This window comes from Fragaria vesca, linkage group LG3 (assembly GCF_000184155.1).
Source record: "Fragaria vesca subsp. vesca linkage group LG3, FraVesHawaii_1.0, whole genome shotgun sequence".
Classification (NCBI taxonomy): Eukaryota; Viridiplantae; Streptophyta; class Magnoliopsida; order Rosales; family Rosaceae; genus Fragaria; species Fragaria vesca.
This window is the reverse complement of record NC_020493.1, coordinates 23,842,730-23,865,495: the sequence shown is the minus strand read 5'-3', so window position 1 is coordinate 23,865,495 and position 22,766 is coordinate 23,842,730. Positions and strand designations below refer to the sequence as shown.

At 37.8% G+C, this 22,766-nt stretch overlaps 4 protein-coding genes and 1 pseudogene across 5 annotated transcripts; all 5 read right to left on the bottom strand.

Moving 5' to 3' along the window:
* Positions 1-4,246: 4,246 nt before the first annotated feature.
* On the bottom strand, positions 4,247-6,105 carry LOC101303206. The gene is made up of 2 exons (XM_004294939.1): positions 4,841-6,105; positions 4,247-4,488 (listed from the first exon to the last, which is right to left on the bottom strand). The coding sequence occupies exons 1-2, from the start codon at positions 6,079-6,081 to the stop codon at positions 4,389-4,391; spliced, it is 1,341 nt and encodes a 446-aa protein (XP_004294987.1). The 5' UTR covers positions 6,082-6,105; the 3' UTR covers positions 4,247-4,388.
* A 190-nt stretch (positions 6,106-6,295) lies between these two features.
* Positions 6,296-8,533, bottom strand: LOC101314934 (disease resistance protein At4g27190-like). Its single transcript, XM_004296141.1, has 3 exons — positions 7,797-8,533; positions 6,475-7,690; positions 6,296-6,331 (listed from the first exon to the last, which is right to left on the bottom strand). Exons 1-3 carry the CDS (start codon positions 8,291-8,293, stop codon positions 6,296-6,298), a joined length of 1,749 nt encoding a protein of 582 aa, XP_004296189.1. The 5' UTR covers positions 8,294-8,533.
* A 6,159-nt stretch (positions 8,534-14,692) lies between these two features.
* LOC101314645 (F-box protein At4g22390-like) lies at positions 14,693-15,475 on the bottom strand. The gene has a single exon (XM_004296140.1). It carries the CDS (start codon positions 15,473-15,475, stop codon positions 14,693-14,695), a length of 783 nt encoding a protein of 260 aa, XP_004296188.1.
* A 720-nt stretch (positions 15,476-16,195) lies between these two features.
* On the bottom strand, positions 16,196-17,375 carry LOC101314361 (TMV resistance protein N-like). Its single transcript, XM_004296139.1, has 5 exons — positions 17,355-17,375; positions 16,983-17,240; positions 16,721-16,851; positions 16,451-16,649; positions 16,196-16,353 (listed from the first exon to the last, which is right to left on the bottom strand). Exons 1-5 carry the CDS (start codon positions 17,373-17,375, stop codon positions 16,270-16,272), a joined length of 693 nt encoding a protein of 230 aa, XP_004296187.1. The 3' UTR covers positions 16,196-16,269.
* A 930-nt stretch (positions 17,376-18,305) lies between these two features.
* LOC101314072 lies at positions 18,306-21,866 on the bottom strand (annotated as a pseudogene). The gene is made up of 6 exons (XR_184391.1): positions 21,668-21,866; positions 20,993-21,077; positions 20,391-20,465; positions 20,014-20,314; positions 19,400-19,647; positions 18,306-18,595 (listed from the first exon to the last, which is right to left on the bottom strand). The product of XR_184391.1 is annotated as a UPF0061 protein AZOSEA38000-like (transcript).
* Between the last annotated feature and the right edge of the window lie 900 nt (positions 21,867-22,766).

Sequence of the window (22,766 nt, the reverse complement as noted above, 5' to 3'; positions counted from 1 at the left end):
CTTGATGTCGGATTTCGGGGTTTGGAGAGAACTGTGCTTCAGAATCCCTTTGTGTTGGCTGCAGTGTTCTCAATGGTGTATTTATAGCATGATCAATACCTCTAACTTAGAAGCATGAGTTGGTATTCTATTGCCAACTAGGTGAAAAAAATTAGCTCTATAACTTTCAAGTCATCAATCGCATTGGTCATAAACCATTAACAAATGGTTGTGAATAACCAGTAATATATGCTGACTCTTCCTCGTGGATAAAGATGGATGATGGAGACCTTATGAATAACCAATTGATCTAATTATGAAATTTGGACCATGGTCTCAAACTGTGGTTAAATTGGACAGTATCGAAAAAACTATTGTTAATTAGTGCATGCTAATGTGAACGTTTGGTTGATGAACCATATCCATTATTGACGGCAAGCTCAACCATCCAAATCAATGAGGTGTTTCTTTACAACATTGATTTATGTCCGAGTCCATCATAAAACATATAGTATTCAATCAATTAACTAGATCTCAATCAGAACCACCACATGTGGTCGAGTTGGTAAGAGCCTAGGTGTGGAATCCTCATATCCAGGTTCGAATCTCAGCTGACGCTAATTGGAGTTAAAATCCCAATTTATTCTTGGTGGCAGGGGGGAGAAAGCGTTCTCATATGATCTCTCGGCGCGGATTAATCTTTGGGCCTGAAAAACCTTTGAAGATACCGTCGTTGATACTACTAAAAAAAAAAAAAAAAAACTAAGATCTCAATCAGGTTCCTCATATATATATCCCTATCTACATAGTAACAATCTCTATTTAGTTCTTTTGCTGCAATTTTTGAACTTTCATGCCCATATATAGGCAATTGACTTCATACACATACCATTTTATTCTTATTCATGCACGGAACATGCAATTGGAAGCAAAATCAAGCTTCCTCCTTTGTTTTACCAATTGAAAAAAATCAAGCTTGCAGTTTCATAATTAGATTCCTCTGGTTTTCCTATTATGTTCAGTGGGCGGGAGCTTCACAACTCTAAATGCGTTGCTTTGAGAGAATGGCTCCTTGAGGCTAAGAGTCGATCAGATTGAAGGCGACTCCTCACTTATCATCGATTGAGTAAAGGAAAATTGTCAATTTAGTACTAATTTAAGGGGGGTGTATTCAATTTAGATTTTAAAAGATTTTCGTTGACTCTTAATAATTCATAGATTTTGCCAACTCCATGGATTATTTAAATTCCCTATAGAGTCTAACAGATTTTATTGAATTGATTTACTAGTATACTCTTGGATTTTATGAGTCCATAGATTGTTGTGGTAGCAATAAATAAAAGAAAAAAAATCACCAAAACACAAACACAACACTTGTTCAGTTCACTTGAAACATATAAACGATGGGATGGGAGAAAGAAGAATAGGCAACTGGTTCAATAAAATGCCGAATCATAAATTAAAAGACCCCAAATAGATGTGTCATCCTGCCTAGCATTAGTTGACAGCATGAATAACCTGCACGCAGAGCCCTTCAAAACTGCCAGGAACAAGCTATGATTGCATAGCCAAAGGACAAGTGACTCTAGCAGCCCTGGCATCAATTTCGATCGGTGAAGAAGCAACTTGCATACAAGTTCCTCAGCTATGTCGCCATTTGAGTCCCCCAGTACCACACCACCCTTAGCCAAACTGGTATTGAAAGCACCATCAAAGTTGGCTCCAACCAACCAGCTCCCACAAGTACTTCATTTGGTTACAGTCCAGTCTTTTAATTACCTCCCATATCTAAATGTTCAACTGAATTGAAATCAAAGACTACAAAATCAGAACTATCAGAAGAGAGTGCTGAAAATGATTCATATATTGCTTTTAATAGACTCTATGCAATTACACCAGATCATACAAAAAAAGGGTTTACACTTTACACTGCTTGATATGAGTTGCTATACAACTATTTTAAGCTTGCAAACAACTGAGTCAAATACTCTTGTAGCTGTGCATCTAAACCTATATAAGGATGGTGTAATCTTCCACTCACAGTATGAAGTTGAATCAAGTTTTTAATCCAATCCTCTTTGTTTCTTATCTAAAAGCCTATTCTATAAGGTAGTCATCTTGATAGGCTAGGAGCTCTGTGCATGCCTTCGGGCTGCACATCTCCATTAATATTATGTTCTTATTTTAGTGTTTCTTCTTAATTTGTTTAGTCTTATGTTTTGCATCCACATTATTCCTTTAATCCTCCCAACATTCATGTTTATCTATACCTCCGAAAAGCCTAAACCAAATATGCCAACACTGCACTTGTTCCCCTCAATGGGAAGCTTTGCATTATTCGTAATAACATGAGCATCAGTTTAGTTGATATTTCGAGTCGGGATAAACAGGTGGAAAGCAACCCTAACCTTTGGGAAAATATTGCTGGTAAAGGTCATTTCAGAACTCTAGTCTCAAATCTATGGTCAAGTATAGCAGGCCGAACTGGTTTGAAGAGTCACATTGTACACTGTCAAGTGCTCCAAGCATGAAAACGGGCATTCATGTTGCTGCTGCCTAGTGTCAATGTGGGAGGCAAGACTTGAGATGTGGAGCACTGTTGTTCGGTTGTTGTATCTGTAAACCTAAGGCAGTCATCTCCTGCGATCATCTGGTATGGGACTGGTGATGCTGGTTTCGGCAATAGATTTACAAGGTTGTTGGTCTCGGCAATAGAATTATGTGGTCATTTCTTTACATTCATCAAGAGAGAGAGATAGGGAGCATTCACATCTGTAAATCTTATTATATTGGTCTAGTCCTTTTTGTATTGTGCTATGGGGATTTATGTAATAGTAGTATGTATCTTAGAGATGCTTTGTGAATATACTTGGGTGATTAGAGATCATTCAATATATACTGCTCATCTCTGCAAATTGGTAGGCTTTCCAGTAGTCTAGTCTTCTATTTACTCTTGGATATATAATCAGTGTTCTTCATAGACCAGCAAAAAAAATTGAAAATTACAGGAAAAGTCATGTAAGAATCGAGCACATTATTTATTTTGCTTAAATTTCAATGAACAAATGCAAAGAACAAATCAATCGGTCGCCATTGCTCCATCTTTATTGATCTTTAAGGCTACAAGCCAACAAACAATTTCAATATATCTGAACATTCCTAGTTATTTTGTTCACACAACACAAGGCTTTAAACTCCACGAGCAAGCATTTCCTGAAACCTTTTGAATGATTCTTCCCTTTGAATCTTTAGCTGGTTCCTGAACTTCTTGATGAAGGCATCAGCCATATCATTGATATCGCCTTGATCATCGGCTGCCATCATCCTTCTGCTCATCGCCTGTTTCTTTGTATTATCCCTTTCCTTCTGCACCACTCGTTGGCTTCCAGTCGCAGCAACCTCTCGAGGGGCATCCATGACAGCTGCTTTTGGTAAGAAAACTCAAAGATTTCTTGATGTCTGATTTCGAGGTCTGGAGAGAAATGTGCTTCAAAATCCCTTTGTGTTGGCTGCAATGTTCTCAATGGTGTATTTATAGCATGATGCATGAATACCTCTAACTTAGAAGCATGAGTTTAATATGGATTGAAGCAAAGGAAAGAAAGAGCGAAGAAGTTACAAAAGAGAAACAAGTTATGCTTTGTCAAATAGTGATGAGCCGTTTTTATGCTTTCTCTGAGGAGGTCAATCAAATGCTAATTAGAATTGGTATTCTATTGCCAACTTTCACGGCATCAACAATCATATCCCATTAACAAACTGTGAATATCAGTAATATATGTTGATTCTCCCTCATGGATAAAGATGGATGATGGAGACCTTATGAATAACTAATTGATCTAATTATGCAATTTGGACCATGGTCTTAACGTTAACTGTTGTTAAATTGGGCAGTATCGAAAAAACTATTGTTAATTAGTGCATGCTAATGTGAACGTTTGGTTGATGATAATAGTTTATCAGTTTGAACCATAGCCATTATTGACTGCAAGATTCAACCATCCAAATCAATGAGTCATTTCTTACAACATTGATTTATGTCCGAGTCCATCATGAAACATATAGCAGTCAATCAATTAACTAGATCTCAATCAGGTTCCTCATATATATCTCTATCTACATAGTAACAATCTCTATTTAGTTTTTTTGCTGCAACCAGAAGAACTAATTTCAAAATGGCTAACACAATTTCTCCTCATCCCCATGGCTAGCTGCAATAACATTGATGACTAACACTTCGCACAGAGACTAGTTTCTAAAAACATAATATATTTTATATGTACATGTGTGTGTGAATAGTAGTACCAATTCATAGGTTACAAATATCTGCTTCATATGCAGAGTGTATTTCCACTTACAACCCAAAAAAATTCATAATTTCTTAAATAAATCAAGCCTGAATGAATTGACTAGATACAGTTTTGATAACCTTGTGCATGGCTTCTTCTGTTGATTGATATTCTTGGAAATCTCGAACGCATAGAATTAATTGCATCAGATCGTACTTCACTGCAGACAGATTTCACGTGAATCAGCTAAGAATCAGATGATATGTTGCATCAAATTGGGAAGAAAAATATTTATGTACTATTATAAAAATTAACATAAGAATCTATAATATCGTATGTAATTTGCATTACTAGAGTAAAAAAAACAAACAATTATCATCAACGTGATGTATTACGTATAATTTTGTTCATATTATAAAGGATAACAAAGAAAAATGCTATTATGTTGTGGGAGCTCAATTGTATTAAAAGATTGGGAAGAAAGAAAAAATGAATCACAGATATTAATTGATCAATGGTCAAATCACAATTTTGTTAGAAGAATTTCACACAGGGTTCACACAGAGACATACCTGCCACTTAAAAAGTTGTACGATTCTGGATCATTAAGTTGGACTGGGTACGTGCTGCCAAAGTAGTCAGAAGCGGAGGATGAAAATGAATACCGGCTCCTGCTTTTGGATTCTAAGGAGTAGAAGAGATAGGAAGTGGTTGAAAATGGAATATGGGGGCAATCCACCACGATCAAGTGTTCCAATGAAGGACACTCAATATCAACGGCAGCAATTGCACCATACAAAATAGGAAGATTCTTCAAAACCAAGTTCTTCAGTTTTGGTAGAACCGTCTTCTCCTTGTTCACTGCTTCCATTACTCTTTCCAACAAAGGGCAATCCTCTACAAGAAGGTCTTCCAATTGAACAAGACACTCAGCCACATCATATGCGAACAGACTTTGCAGCCGCTGGCAACGGTAAATCGTCAAAATCTGAAGACTCTGGAACATTGCACGTGGGGCAGGACCACTACATATGCTTCTTAGTGAAAATAGCCACAACAAATGCATCTCTCTCAGTTTTGATTGTTCTGGCTCGACCCCTTCGCATCTGAACACATATTCCAATTTATACAGAGATTTTAAAACTAGTTTCTCCAGATTTGGTAGTCTCTGTACAAATTTTGATACACTCCTCAAAATCGTACTCCTCAAAATCATCTGATACACATGAAACACCTTGAGATTAGAGAGAGACCCAGGTGGTAACTCACCAACACACAACTCCACCGGGTGCTTCAGATACAGATGCAACTCTTCCAAATTCTCAAACACTGGTCCTGTTTCAACTCGTCTTGTTGTGTTCATCAACTCTTTCAACTTGTTCCAAGCAACTGTGAGATGCTTGAGTTTATGTAACCTCCAATGGTCATATTCCATAACAATGTCACTCATCCCCCCGCAGCAGTTATACTCTAGCTTCTCTGTTTTCTCTGTCACCGCTTTGATAAACCAATCAGGCAAGGTACTGATGGTTGCTCCATTAAGAAACAAGGATCTTGAATTACGATCTCCTTGTTTGTATGCAAGGGACGCGGATCGAGTGTTGGTGCATCTGCTGTTGATAGTTATACAAAAGTAATCCCAATCTGGTGCGACCTCAACATTTTTAGGGATGAAACTTTCATCGGATAAGCCAACCTGCAATATTTTCAAATTTGATAAACCAGCTAACTCATCAAACCTAATAATATTGGTTACTTCTTCTGGTCCCTCAGCTACACACCACCCGTCCTCCTCAAATCCACAGTATACCATGTACAATTCTTCTAATTTTTGCAACTTTGATATCACTTTAGATGGAATTTTGACCATGCCATTCGTTGCCCTAGAGCGATTGACATCCAAAATCCTTAGATTGGTCAAATGTCCTATTTCTCTCGACAATTTCCCCCCAGGACAGTCTCTCATACTAAGAATTTCAAGCTTGTTAAGTTTCCCCACAACAGAAATGTCAATCAATTTGTCGCAATCATCTAAATGCAAAGCTTGGAGGTTGGTGAGGAGACTAAATGATTGGGGTAATACGGAAATATTAGTGTTACTAAGATCCAAGACCCTTAACTCTTTCAGATTCTGGATCAGCTTTTCGGGGATCTCACTTAGTTTAGCATTCCCGTTTAGTAATAAAATATGGAGATTTGGACATACCAACTCTTCTTCAGGTAGCTTGCGAATTGTGTTCCTCATTAGTGAAATAGCAGTGCAATCCTCATCTAATCCGTGTGGCCAACCCTTTAAACCATAGCCAGCTTTCACCCAAAACCCATCTTCAGATTTCGCAATTTGAATGGCTGTATCCCGGATGACATCATGCATCTTTACACATCCTTTTTGCTCGCTATCCAAAAGCAAGCTCGAACCTTTCAGGTACTTCACCACTGTAACTACTCTTCCTCTGGCTAATTCCATTGTATTATCATCTCGAAACAATCTTTTTCCGATCGCGTACCGGAACAAGTCTTCTATTTTGATGTCATCGTCTTCTGGGAACAAGCAACAGAGCAAGAAGCATGCCTTGTGGTCTTCATTTTTCAAGTAATCATAGCTTAATCGTATACATCTGAATGCATTTTCCTCATCGTCCTCATGGTCGGGATTGACATATTTGGACTGCTCTAGTCGTTTAGCTGCCTCATCCCATTCCTCCTGGTCCTCATCTCCGAGTGCCCTTGCAACAGCTATTAATGCAATCGGTAGACCCTTACATTCTCCAGCTACCTTCCTCGCCACGTTCTGGGACTCGAGAGGAATTGTTCCTGCTTTTCTCAGAAACAAGTTCCAAGAATCTCTTTCTGAGAGAATGTTGAGGTTGATCTTTTCTTGGCACTTCATGGCATGACAGACTTTTAATTTCCTTGTTGTGAATAGCACTTTGGACTTGAACTTTTGAAGCTCCTTGTAGCTGGGAATCCCTATCTTTGACAACTCTATTTTATCCCATAGATCGTCCAAGATTATAAGGATTTTTTCTCTTCTCATTATCTCTCTCTTCAATCTAACAGCTCTTCCAAATTCTGTCTCTCCCTCCAATTTAACGTCCAACATATCTGCCAATGTGCCTTGAATCTTTGCTATGTCTGGGCTTTGGGATAGAACAGCCATAACCGCATAATGAATAATCCCTGTTTTTCGGGCTTCTGCACCAACATGTTTTACCAGGGTTGTCTTGCCGACGCCTCCCATTCCGTAGACCCCGACGGCAGGGACGTCAACATCTTGAAGCACCTTCATAACCTGATCCATGGCTTTTTTTGTTGCTTCAAACTCTTCAAAATCTCCGGTGGCCAATGTCGAGTCAATTTCAAAAGGTTGTATTCTGTTGCACACAGAATCCACAATTTCCTCCACAAGTTCTCTATCAGTCCTACAAAAAAGGAAGAATCAAGAGTCAAACAATAATTCCAAAAGCTATGCGGATAACTATTGATACTTTGATTAGTTGAAACAGATAATCTCATTATGATACTTACTTATAATTCTTTGTATGCCACCCAGTGAAACTGGCCACTTTGTTTAAAGCATCTCTCCACTGCTGGACCTTCTCTGATCTACGCCTCTCGTATTTGCTGAAAGCTTCTTCAAAACTTCCCTTTTGATGTCTTACATCAGTAGGCTCGACATTATAGAAAAGTGGAAGAATTCTGTTCTGGTCTTTCATGCACTCACAGATCTTCGCAAGTTCCTCCAAACACCAAGTAGAAGAGGCATAGTTTGGAGAAAGGACAACAATTGCAAACCTTGATTCTTCAATTGCTTTTAGTAGAGTGGGAGATATAGGATCTCCTACTTCAAGATCTTGATCATCCATGAATGTTTTGATTCCTCTTTGTTTATGCAGCCGCTCATATAATTCAGATGTAATACTCCTTCGAGTGTCAGGACCCCTGAAACTCAAAAACACACCGTGCATCGACAAACGAGCGGTTGATGATTCAGCGGATGATAGAAGAGATGCAGAGGAGGCCATCGAAACCCAGCAAGAGAGAAACTGATTTCCAGTGAGAAAAGCAAACAACAAGGGAGGAGACTATGGAATTGACTCTGTGCATAACTGGAAACTACCCAGAAACTGCCCACCGATATTTACAGCAACTTTTCCTGCTCAATTCACTGGAAACAACCAATAATTTCTCCTATGGCAGGTCATTGGAAACAGCGAAAGGTAGCTTGTGGAAATTAGCAGTGCTTATGGTCCAATGACGTCTTGACCTTGGTCTTGTAGGACTCTGCTTTCTTTATTTATTACTAATTTACTATTAAGGTGGTAACATCTATCCCCCGTACACCTTTGTAAAAAACCAATAATTTCTCCAATGGCAAGTCCAAAGACCCCACCAAACTCCATCAAAAAGAGTTGTGAAATCATTTGTGCTAAATTGTTAATGGTTCCTATGACAACTTGACCTTAAGAATACTGAGTTTAGGGCATCTCTAACGACCTTTCTTAAACTCATACCTAAACTCATTTTTTGACTCACTTAAACCTATTATTATTTAAAATTATATTTTATTTTTAACCATTATGTCAAAACCCATACTCATACTCAAAAATTTAAAAAAATCTTACAAAAATTTGAATGATTTTTTTTTGTTTGGATACAAGGAAATTGACTTGGTCTGTGGAATATATATGTAATTGTACACCATCATGGGTTTCCCAACTATTGGATGAGAAACATATCGGGCGCGTCATCTGCTCCCAGCCCTTTTTCTTTGTCCTCTTCCGCGCGTTGTCAACACAGACATGGTCTGGCGCGTCCCTTCACGTGTGTTTGTAGCCAGTGGGTCCCACGCTGACGTGAAATGGGTTTCCTCTCTCAGACTCGACCCATTTTGGGTCGACTCCTTAGTAGGAACCATATTTGAGTTTGGGTTTTCATGGTTGGAGAGAAGATTTTTTAGGTTTTGAGTATGAGTATGGGTTTTCATGCTATTGTTGGAGATGCCCTTAGTTTTGGAGAAATCTACATTTTGAAACTAGTAAAAAGCAATTATATTTCTAGAGCACTTGCTGGATTTCAGCAGACTGGTAAGAATACAAACCCAGCGGCAAGAATCCTTGACATTTCTCAAAGCATGCCAACTGATCACTTCACTCTCAGTAAGGATTCCTTTCGCAGTTTTTTTTTTGGTCCATCGCCTTCGAGTTTCCAGCTAGATTACCAGCCTCGACATATACTAACGTATGTTTGGCTGAAACAAGCCTCCATCTGGTCCAAATATAGTAACCATCATGAGTAAATTAACTATATTAGGAGAGAATTTATGTTTTTATAGCATAACAAATCTTTTAGTCTATAGATCAAGTGATTTTGCACATTGATTCTTGAACTGAACTGACACAATCATCGACCCAAAATATAAAAGATATATTGATAACAAGTACTTTTCTTTTCTCATTAGCAAGGAGAACTGTTTAGTTTCTTTCATCCATTTGATAATTGAGGTCAATAGATTATTTCAGTATATATGATTGCCATGGATTTTCTCATCCTATTGAGGCTGAAAACTTTTACAGAAGAGAGGGGAAGAGTGGATTCAAATTTAACCAAAGGACAATATTGTAGGGGACATTCAACAAAGTTGGATGCAGAAACAGTTAAGTGGAGGCTATGAAATTTGCTCAAATTTCATAATTTTTGTCAATTTATGAAATTTCTCACTTTCCCACATCCCACCTACACATACCAATTAAAATTTAGCATCAGTACATATGCGGTATGCCTACCAAATTAATTGTTAAATGTGAACTAAACTCAATGAATCAACCAACCAACAATTTCCCAAACATATTGTTAAAAAAAAAAAAGTGACCTTAGATTTGGACTACAGGTTAAACCTGTACAACCATCCTACCAGAAAATTTTCCTTTGTTGATATTTCATCATAAACTAGTTCATATCTATAACATAGAACAACTAGCACAGTACCATGATGACTGCAATAAGTGATGTTTAAAATTATATACACATCTATCGGCAATATTATTGAAGAAATAAATCTTGTCGAGGGATCTGAATTTCTATACAACATCATATATGTGTATATCATACAACAATTAATCATTCATTATATTGATGATGATAAGGAAAAATGAAAAACATGGATCCAAAAGAAGCAGGCTCCGTCAAAACAACCAAAAACTAGAAGTCTTTTGCAAATTATGTCACTGACCAAAAGCGTATGTAATATAATCACACATGAAATGAAGATAATTGATGAATCCAGGTAATGCAGTAAATGACACTAATAGTAGATATGGAATTACCAGGTTCCAATCCCCAGGCTGTAGGAAGGGCAATGTGGACCTTAATGGGAGCCTATCCATGAGAAGGAGCATTTTGGAAAACCAAATGTCCTAAAATCAAAGCTTAAACTGATATATACAAACACACAGACAACCAATATATATAAATGACAATCACATAGCATATACACTGTTGAGAAATTTTGATTGGTACATGCATGATCCATAAAGGAAGAACACAATGCTAAACTGTCTGAGTTTCGAAACTCAGAGCAATGCCGAACGACCCAGCATTGAGATACATGAAACCATCATCAATCAATCAATTTTACTCGGATAGAAAATCCAACACAAACTAAGAAAGCCCCAATTGGCAATCAAACAAACTCAAATCAAACACAGAGCCCATAAACTGATCAAATACGCACATGCAGAAACACTATCAAGTAAACAACAATCGTATAACTACTCGATTATCATCATCTATCGAGTAAACAAAGTGACGTCTCTTGTACCTCGACCAGAAGGCACACAACTCCGTCCTTATTTTCCTCCGAGGAACAGAGACGATGATGACAGGCGGGTAATCTCCACGTGCGGAAACCGGAGCATCAAGTTGAGCGAGCGGCATGTGCATATAAAGACCGACCCAATAGCCTCTCATGTATGTTTGTTCTACAAAGACTATTAATACAAGGCCCAAATAACCAATAAACCGTTTTGTTTTAGGTGTTGTTGTGAGCCATGTGCATATAAATTATAACAATGTACTGATACTGTCATGTTACTAAGCTAAAAGAGAAACAAATTTCCAGGATTTCTGATGAAACTTCCTGGACAACATAGCCAAACCAATACAGAGGAAACGGGACAAACAAAACAACCTCACACATACAAAATTTAAAGCTCAAACTCTGTATGTCAATTTATAAAATGAAAGAACATTTATGATCACCAACTTGATGGATATAGTTGATAGCATTCATACAGCATAATTAAAAGCCAATTGAGGAATCTTCTTCTTGACCATTGAACTGTTTCTGTTACTTCTATGAGCATCGCCTTTCAAGTCATGACTTGTGTCAAAATCGTGGGTATGGACTGTTGACAATCGAAACAAAAGCTATAGATCAGAATGCATCATTTATCCGCTAATATAATCTATCTGAATAGGCATCCAGCGTATCATAAATTTACTAAACAATGTCTACCTCATCCAGCAAGTTTAAAACAGAGAGCTGAAGTAATATTCAGTAGTATTGGAACTCTTTAATACCGACATACCTATTGGATGACACAATTCATTTTTACTCATGGAGTTGGGTTTGTTTCCTGCTATGGAAGTCAGCAAGTTTAATACTTTCTGAAGTTTCTCTTTTGGAGCTGGAGAGTGGTACTGTGACGCATGGTGTGTGTATTGTTCTAGGCTTAATATGCTGCATCAATTGAAACTCGAACTTGGTAACACCATTCGGATCTCATTTCGTAGATGCTAGTCCTTGTTAACTCTTTTTCATACAGATTGATGGATATGACATTTGTACTCCAAAATTTCATCTTTCACCTCTGACATGGTCACAACAGACATATAGCAACGATAAAACACCATATATAGCCCAGCTGAACTTCGCTTTCTTTTCCTTTGTCTGATAGATCACCACTAGAATCGAAAAGCATGAATTGGAGTGAACAAATAAAAAACTTGATTGAGCAGAAGTATGAATTGGAGTGAATAGAATCGATACAAGCACATAAGGTGATTTAGCAGCTGGTGTCCGGCCGAGTCTGGGTAGTCGTCGTCAAAACTCACCAACTTAGAACGTTGAAGACGGACGAGAGACGACGTGTCATTTTTTTATTTTAAATGGTGGACCATCTAGCCTGTCTAGGCCCTCCACGACCCAAACCGCCTAAACGTGGATCTTCTCCGCCTAGCCCGCTAAAAGCCCAATTAAATTATGTCAGTTTTTTTTTATTTTTTATAACTTAAAATTTATTTGGTGGATCCCCCAGCCCGTATAGCCCACCACGGCCCAGACCGCCTAGACATGGATCGTCTCCCGCTAGCCCGCTACAAGCCCAATTGACATTATTATTATTATTATTTTTTTTTAAACTTCGCTTATGTTTTATGGTTCTTTTTCTTCTTCTTCTTGTCTTCTTCCTCTTTCTCCGCTGCTGTGAGGAGCTCTTTGTTCAAGCCGGCCCTTACTCTGGGTTTCTGTAATTGATTATTTCGCTTGCTGCAATTAAGATGGGTTTCGGGTTTTCAGTTTTGGGTTACAACTGCAACAGAAACAGAATTAGAACTGCAACCAAAATCATACGACCGACTTTCATTGTGACAAGCAAGAGAAACATTACAAAGTACAAAACAAAGTAAGAACTTCTAGTTAGCAAAGGAAATACACAATCCAGAGTAGAAACTAGATAACCAAACATAATCAACAATCACACATACAGTCAATCCTACTGAGATCGTGCAAAAAGCAAAGCTCCATGCTCAACAGAAAACGAGCTAAAGATGTGTGTGTTTACAGAATGCTCGACATTATCTTAGCATATCATTGTCATACATTAACAAAAAAATACCAATAAAGATGCAAATATACGATATAGCCTCTGACAAACAATAGCTTGGGGAAATGGTGAATTGTAGCAAGGACGTCTGGGATCCCCAGAACTATTCGACTTCATCTGGTCCTCACTCTTGCTCTTGCATGTATACACTTTGAATTTCCTACAACAAAAACAAGTTAACTTAAGAACCATCAAACATCAGAAGGCAAATACTGAGAGGAGTTACAGGCAAAGCATATTTTTGGCTAATTATAAAAGTGAAATGAATTAAGCAATTAAAATGCTCACATGTATTACGCGACAATACCGTTTCACATTATGATATAAGATCCATTAAGTCACACATCTAAGAGTGAAAAACAGCAAAAAGAAGATGCAGAATATTATGCTCATTTCCAGGGCTGGTCCTGTGGAATATGAGGCCCTGTGCGAAACTTTGAATGTGGCCTTTTTTTATTTTAAATGTGGCCTTAGTTACACAAGTTTGATCCCAAATGTACAAACTAATATTAAAACTCATAATCTCTCGTTGAAGTACAAGAAATAACATATTCCGAAGATTCTTAAGAAGAAAAATGCGAAAAAAAAGGAGAAAGAAAATGGTGAAAACGCAGAAAAAAAAGAAGAAGTAGGAAACAGTCCCTTATAAAATCGCAAGAAGAAAACGCAGAAAAAAAAAGGAGAGATTAAAAAAGGTGAAAACGTAGAAAAAGGGTGAAAATGTTGATAAGTAAAAATCAAAGAGAATCCATTGATCACACAAGAATTGTTGGGAAGCACTTGCAGTGGAGTCAAATGATATTATACAGACCATGTTAAGCCCATAGAACTATAAAAAAATAAATAAAAAGAAGCATCCAGCAAATCTAAATGAAGAAAGACTCTTCTAATTTTCAATCTCGTTAATCATATCCATCTTCTGTTGGATTTCTTAATGCTGTCTAAGTGTCTAACCATCTTGCATTAGTTTCAAAATTGGTTCAAATGATCCCCGTTCTACCATATATCCACTTAAGCTAACTGACACTTCAGTGTCTGCTCTCTGGTTACCACAAATGTCTTCAAATCAATCCCATTAAATTGATTCCTCATACTAATGCAAAGTATCTAGCGAACTCTCCAAAGAATGAAAATCTAATTATCAGAAACCTAATGGTAAAAGAATAAAAAAAGGAAAAGGAACCATTGATGTTTGAGTTTCAAAAGGATAACCTGAATTTGAATGCACAGATCAATCTCCGGATGCAATCATCAAATTATATAGGCAAAGTTTAATACTTATTACTTGTATGATGGTATAACATCAAGCAAGCACAAAAGCCATTTGTCAGGACACCTTTCTAATACAAGAAAGTTTGAAGGACTTGTAACTTTCTACCCATATTTGAAGTCACAGACTCAAAAGTTACAGAAGTAAATGGTACATTGAACATATATTCAACAAGTAAATAAGTAGCAATGAGAACTGAAACAAAAATACATTGAACAGAGTGGAAATGAGGAGCAACTAACCAGAAGTTGGATGCATAGAGTAACGATTTAATCAAGCCAAACTAGACTCTCTTCATACCCAATTATTTCACGGCTATATCTATCCATATGAACCTCTTTAGTCTTCTCTTCCTTATGATAACTCCTGACCAGCTTCGCCCCGCTTCCTGATTCAGTATGTATCTCCAGAAATATACAAGTTTCACTAACCAAGATTGGCTGGACAAAACTTATCTGCTCATCAGGCTGATCGGTAACCCTTACTTTAAAAAGCTTAGTCCAGGAGTTACCCTTATCATATTCCTTCATCACCCACAAATCCATAGTAGTAACATTCGCCAGACCAATCACACACAGACAACCTCTGAAGTCCCCTACATGTCTGAAATAGTCACACCCATACTCCTCCCCAACAACAGGCAGCGCTATTGTCCGGAACTTCTCATTTGCTAAATCAAAAGCAACTATAACATCATCATTGAACCTCAGCCAATGAAGTGCCTCGTGACAAAGAATCCCCGCAACTGTCATAGACAAGTCTGAATATGGAGAATCTTGAATCCTTCTCCAAGATTTGGATTGCGATGAGAAGATGCGGATCTTGGCATGCTCTCCCTCCTCAAGTCTAGAGTTGGCGATGAGAATCTTGTAGTCGTGGGTGGCCGAGACGTAGCCGAAACCAGTAAAGATCTGATACTCATCTGTAACACCAGGATCAGGTAGTTTCTGGGAGAGTCCAGTTGATGGGTTCCATACATACATCTGTATCTTCTGCTTCCCGTTAACACCTGCATACACCAAACCACGGCAAGAACAGTACACGTAAACCATGCTGTGAGGTTTCTTGAACGGGCAGCCACTTTGCAATCCTAGTTTCATACAGAAGTAGACTAGTCTTGCACATCAGTACAAGACTAGTTTCAGCAGAAAACTCCAAAGTCGGAGGATTCTGTAAAGGAAGAGACAGAATCTCATCGCATCTAGCCATCTACAATGCACCCGATACAAACCATACATTATAAATCACTATTACAAACTTCATCTGCTCCAAATTTAGAAAAGATTCCAACTTTTTTGGCCTATAATTACTGAATTCAGCTCAAACCAAGCAAGCTATCATATTTCAAAGCATAACATTCGCTTATGATTCCTACGGAGCTCAATTATAAACTATCCAAGTTCATACAAACAATCTCACAGCTCAAACTATCAAAAAACCGAGAGAACCCAAGAATGAAATTTCATTAACTGAGTCAGTAAAGAAGAAAAGTCGACGAGTTTGGGAAACCAGTCTCAGTTCCAGAAGATTGTGTCAAAAAAATTCATTTCATTTTGGTTATAGCCAAGCCAATACAGCTACTCTCCATGCCACTTCCTCCAACGAGGTGGACTCAAAAGAAATTGTTCCTGCATTTCTCAGAAACAAGTTCCAAGAATCTTTTTTCGAGAGAAGCTTGAGGGCGATCTTTTCATGGCACTTCATGTCATTACAGACATTTAATCTCCTCGTGGTGAGTAGCACTTTGGACTTGCACTTTTGAAGCTCATTGTAGGGGGGAATCCCTATCTTTGACAACTCTGTTCTCTCCCAACATCATCCACAATTATCAGGAGTTTTTCATTTCTCATATCTCCTTATGCAACTTATCTGCTCTTCCAGCTTCTGTCTTCTCTTTTAATTCGAAGCCCAGCAGATCTGCCAATGTGTCCTGAATGTTTTTTCAAGTCAAGGTTTTGGGATACAACGACAATAATCCAACGGTTAAAAGTACCGTTTTTGCAGGCTTGTTCAGCTACATGTCTCACCATGCTTGTCTTCCCAACGCCGCCCATGCCGTAGACACCAACGGCAGTGGTCTCGTCATTAGTTAGCGCCTTTTTAACCTTGTTCATGGCTTGTGTTGTTGCTTCATATTCTTGGAAATCTCTTGTGGATTCAATTGCATCAGGTGGTACTTTACTGCAGACAGATTCCACAATGTCGTCAACAAGTTCTTCGTGAGTCCTACAACCGAAGGATTAGGAATAAGTGTTGGGTAAAATATATAGAACCGAAATTAGAGGCACAATGCTTACTTGAAATTATTTGTGTTCCACCCTGAGATATTGGCCACTTTGCTTAAGGCAGCCCTCCATTGATTCAACTTGTCTGATTCATGTCGGCCACAGGTTTCATGCTTAGAGAAAGCATCTTCGAAACTGTTCTTCTGATATCGAACATCAGTAGGATTAACTTAAAAAAAAAAGTGGCAAAATTCTGTTGTCTTCCATGGACAGACAAATCACTCTAAGTTCCTCCAAACACCAAGTAGAAGAAGCATAATTTTGAGAGAATTACGATTGCAAACCTCGACTCTTTAATTGCCTTTATGAGGGTGGGCGAAATAGTATCCCCTACTTTAAGATCTGGTTCATCCATGAACGTTATAATGCCACTTCTATGAAGTCGATCGCGTATTTGGGCTGTAATCCCTTTGCGAGTGTCAGGACCCCTGAAACTCAAAAACACATTATACTTCCAGCGAAGAGGTTCTGATGATGAAGCAAGAGATTCAGAGGCATTCAAGTTTCTTACCGCAACAATCGCCAACGATATCTTTTTGTAATATGCAAACATACAGAAGAAGAACAAAAGGGAGTTAAAACCAACGAACACAAAACATTAACAGATTTTGGAGGGTAAAACTTCTGAAATACTAATGTTTCTTACCTCGAAGAAATAGAACTCCATTAGCTTCGGCTATTACAGGTCGACATGAGAGCTAGGCTGGAGAACTCCAATAGTGAACAAATCTATGTAAAGCCTTTCTGATCTATGTAAACATTAACAAGCGAGCGTGATAGCACAAAAAATGGAGAAAATGGAAGACAGAGATGGTTTGAACGGAGAAAAGAGAGACGAGTGTCCAAATTTCCCTTACTTCCGTTTCGTGGCAGTTGGTATAGTCTCTGCTTTCTATTTTTTTAAGTTTTTATGCCTGAAAAGCTAAAGTCTCTGTGTCGATAGTTCTTACTTTACACATACCGAAGCATTCAAATTTCAATAAATCCCGTTCATGTCCCACTCAGTAAGCATTTCTTGACAAGATCATTCAAGCTACTTTTCAGCAACTTCCAACACAATTCAATTCACTGGAAACACAAGAGAGCCAATAATGTCTCCTATTGCAGGTCATTGCCTCATTGGAACCCACAAAAGTTAAAAGTTTATGGAAATTATGGGTGCTTTTGGGTCTTATGACATCTTGAACTTTGGTCTTGAAGGACTCTGTTTTTTTTTCAAGAAATTAAACATAACGCAATTTAACTGTTTATAATAATTTATATATTTGACCAATATATTTATATATTATTTTTTTAATTCTAATTATATAGAGATACACGTGTACTAAAGATGCTCTCTTCATTTTTACCAAAACCATTCTAACACTTCTATGTTCTAGACATCAAGCTATTCATAACTCATAACACTTCTGATATCACATCCTTGTAACAAGGGCAACTCAATTCAAGACCAATTCAAATGATCACTTCACTCTTACTAGATAGGATTCTCCAATCTCTATTGAGATCCTTGTCCTTGCCCATTGAACTTGAATGTAACATAATTATGTAATTTGCTTTTGAAATCACAAGAATGGGATCAAGAGAAGGTATGGGATCACAACTTCTTTTCCATTGCATAGTTTGCCTCCTCATTTATCAACTTGGCAGATGACAATGCATAATATTCCATAAGCCAATTTGCAAAACAATATCTCCTCTCAGGAAGATCCGTTGTACCGGGGGTGTAACTTGGATCAAATGCATCAAGAAATCCAAAAGGACCATAATCAATGGTGAGGCCCAAAATGCTCATATTGTCAGTGTTCAACACACCATGAGCAAAACTGACCCCCTGCCATTTGGCAACCAAGGACGCAGTACGTTCAGCAATCTCCACCACCCAGGCTGTTAAGAACCATCATGCAAATAAAATGACCACAAAACAGCTGATCAGCAATCCATGTGGAGCATATGCATCAGAAGTTATTTGGGCAACCCATCAAAGGTAGGTTTGACTAAAAAGACCAAAATTTTGCATCAAGGGAGATTTCCTATCTCAGAATCAGTACCCCTATGTGGCAAACATTCACCAATTAAAATGTACAAGATAGAAGTTCATGATGAATCAAGTCTTTTCTTTTCTTTTCCATAATCCACAACTTCTATAAGTTCATGTTAAAACGGACCACAAGATTAACAACAGACATCTAATTGAACTCGCATACATGATGAAAATGCATGGACACATCTCTACCACTAGATAAATCCCTGAAAGGCTGGACATAACAGGGCATATAATTGCATTTCTTTTCATCAAAATATCAGTTGGACATAAGAAGCACTCAATTTCATCTTTGTCACTTTTCATGTCCCATATGGGAGGTGAGTACACAACTAGAAGAGTTGTGAAAACTTCAAGAAAACTACCGTACCAAATATATTTGCAGTGGACCTACTAGATCTGTCTAGCATAGTGTGCGGCTATCAAATGAGTACGCTCAAACTTTTTAGATAAATGGGAAAGAAAGACAGTAAGAGGTAACTCCTACTACAATGGCCAGAGCCAGACATAACTTGGGGGTACGAAAGCACAAAATAAGGAAATTATGACCTGCATATTTAGTACTTAACTTGGGGGTTAAACTTTCAATTCATTACACAAGAAGACAAAATTATCATGCATCTTTGTGAACCAATAAAGATGATTACCTGCATGCTTGTTAGACGTTAAATCAACGACTTCATGGTCTTCGTTCCCTGCATTGAACGATAAACTCTCACTTCTATTCGGGTTCTCTATATGTGGGAAGTGATGCCTAATGGCATAGTCTGCTAGAGTACAAACAATGGCAAGGTCTTCTGTTTCCCTAGAGGCATGTATTTAGTAGGATCCAAGCCGCAGGAAGGATGGAGCAACCCTCCAAACAATTGCACCTGGCTCCTCCTTTGGATTGCCACTGTAGATTGAGGAAAAAGAATTATAAGAAAAATATGTTTATAGCTTTGGAGGTCCTCGAACAAAGTTTACATTCTAAGTTGCAACATGCACCCTGGAACAATTCATTTAACTCACCAATCTTTCAGGATGAGCAAGATATTCATATGTTACCACCAGATGTATACAAAAACTGTTTAGAAATTTGAAATAAAAAAAAAATGAAAATAAGACTAAAACGACTGATCAACCTATGAAACCATGAACTTATGTGTATCTATTTATATCCTCAAGATTTTTTGGACCAGTCAAAACAATGTGCCAGATGAGATACATATTCACTAGTCCATAGAAAATAGTTATTAAATCAAAGTTGTATTGAATGTACCCATAGAACATGTCACGGGTGACAAGTTTTCCAGTTGTCACAAGACATAGAGCACGGGTCGTTGGAATAACAAGACTATGCATTGCTTCACTGCAGAGAAATTCCTGAATGCTACTACGAAGCACAGCAAGGCCATCGGCAAACAGGCTGTAAGGGGTCTTCCCAGCACCTTTGAGCTGCAGTCCCCACCTTTCAGATTTAGAGTTAAGAACCTCCCCCAAGTGTAATAGCCTGACCGTCTCCCAACTGTCCCACTCACATGCCGAACTGATGTCCTCCATGGCACTGAGCATAGGGTGACCTGCATAAATATTTATAGAATATCATTCAGGCTGTATAAAATTGACGAATCCCCTTAGTTGAGCCTAATACAAAACATTCAGAGAAATACTTATGATCCGACTAAAGAAGACGCTCCAGAGAATAAAAGAGGGAAATCTGGCCTTTCAAATCTGTAAATCCAAGACGAGATGCCAAATTAGTCCCATGAAATATGATACACCATGAGTGCAAAATAATGTAATCATGCATCGCACCAAACTGACGAGAATACTCTTCAAAGTCTAACGGCAGCTAGTCGAGTCAACGGCTAAATGAGTTTCAGATACTTATGTTGGGTAAGGGTATGAATTTCAGATACAAATGTGATAATTTTGAAAAGTGAGATATCAAAGTGACTAATGGAGCAAATGTGGGATACCATCCGCATTTTTTTCCCTTTTTCACATAGGAATTTTAATAGTAGAGTCATGACTTCCGCACTTAGTAGCAAGTACCAACCGAAAGGATCTAGTGTAGATATGCAAGACACTGATTTGGAAGGTTACCCATACTTTCTTAAACTCCCATAAAAACATTTAATAACATCATGGCCAATGTATCAAAGACACTTTTAATTTCAAGCTTGTTTTCTCATTCATGTTCTATAAAAGCATTACAGTTGATACTTCACAGACCACAAGAAACAAGAAATACTCACTCTTGAGAATCCAATTCAAGCAATTCAGCAACCGACTGTGACCAGGCAATGAGCTGAGGATCATCAACTGGAGCTGATGGAGTTACTTAAAATAGGCATGCAACACCTGATAATCAAAACCCAAAGAAGTATAAAGACAAAAATCACAACAAAACACCCCCAATGCTACTAAAATTACAACCCATAGCTCAACGAAGTAAATGGTATCAGAATCAAAATCACTAAAACTTCCATACTGACTTGGCCAGTTCTCGATTACTTTTACTACATTTTCATAGTTGTCATGCCTTTAAGCTAGTAGAGAAAACAAACGCTACAAATTACAGCAGATACAATACAGCGAAAAAAATTACCTAAATCCTGAGGAGGCCTAAGAATACAAATTTATGCTAGCTAAAAACTCAGTGTGTAGCTCAATAACTCAAGATTGTATCCTATCGTTACAATTCTTCTCTTTCCATAGCTAAAATTGGACCATACTCCACTAACAACACAAAATCGGTAACTAATTTCGGCATTTCTCTATCGAAATAGTACTCATTTCTCAGCTGGTAATGTTCAAATTCAACAAAATTATCCAAAGTCATTCAGCTAGTTCACAACTACAGGTTTCACACAACAATTAAACATTCCATTTACTCCAATCAATCTCTCACCCAAACCCTAACTCAAAACACAAACAGAAACAGGCTCCGACCTCTTGCGGAAGCGCATCGGTCCTAGGATCACCAGGCAGCTCTCTGACGAACTAGTTATCCCAGTACAGATCCTCAAACTTCAACCGTGCTCCCGGCGCGTCGGCGGCCAAGCTCTGGTGGCGCAAATCGTGCGTGACGGAGTCGACGGAGGGCTGCTCAGGAGGCGGCGAGTCCATTGGAGCGGGTGGTTGTTGGTGGCTATTGTGGCCGGAGGTGAGGTGGCATGCGAGGGAGGGAAATTTGAAGGAAGGCGAGGGGTAGAACCGTAGAAATGGAAATTGGGAGGGCGACGGCGGAAGGTGAGGGCGGAGGTGAGAGAAGGAAGAAGAGAAGGTGAGGCTTTGGAGGAGAAATGCGAAAGGATTTGCATTATTTCCTGACGGTTTTTCTTATAAAAACTAAAATTCTATTTTTGCTTTTGGCTTAAAGCATGTTTTTTTTGTCGAGAAATTTTAATCACACATATTTAATCACTTAATACATATCTTTTTATTTAAAAAAATTTTAATTACTCTTTTATTTTGATAATTAATTTCTGATAAAAAACAAATTACATGTTCCAATAAAATAATAAACAAATTGTTCAATTCATAAACATCAAACCCAGCGGATAAAACTTTCTTTACTTTTCCTATTCTCATTATACCTCCACTCCAGCATATCCTATTAATATCTAAAAGTCTATGTACATATGGTGGTGAATATTTAATATTATATATAAAATATTGATATATTAATATTAGATGATTTTAGATCCTATGTAATAAGAAATTAAAATAAAGTCATAAAGGTCAACTATTTAGGTAATCTCAAAACCTCTTGTTGATATGAGGTCGATTGTCTTGTTGTTTTATGTGTAGATTTAATTCTTTATAATAGCTTGGTGAAAATCTTTTGTTGGTGCTAGGAGGTTGAAATCTCTCATTCAAATTATATATATATATATATATTATTTTTTTTTCTAAGTGCGGATGTCCGTATTTATTATTTCGGTGCAGATTTCCATTTTATATTCACTTTTTAATCCAATTTTCACATCTCCATCGTCTAGTCTTTAGATACTAATGTATAGATCA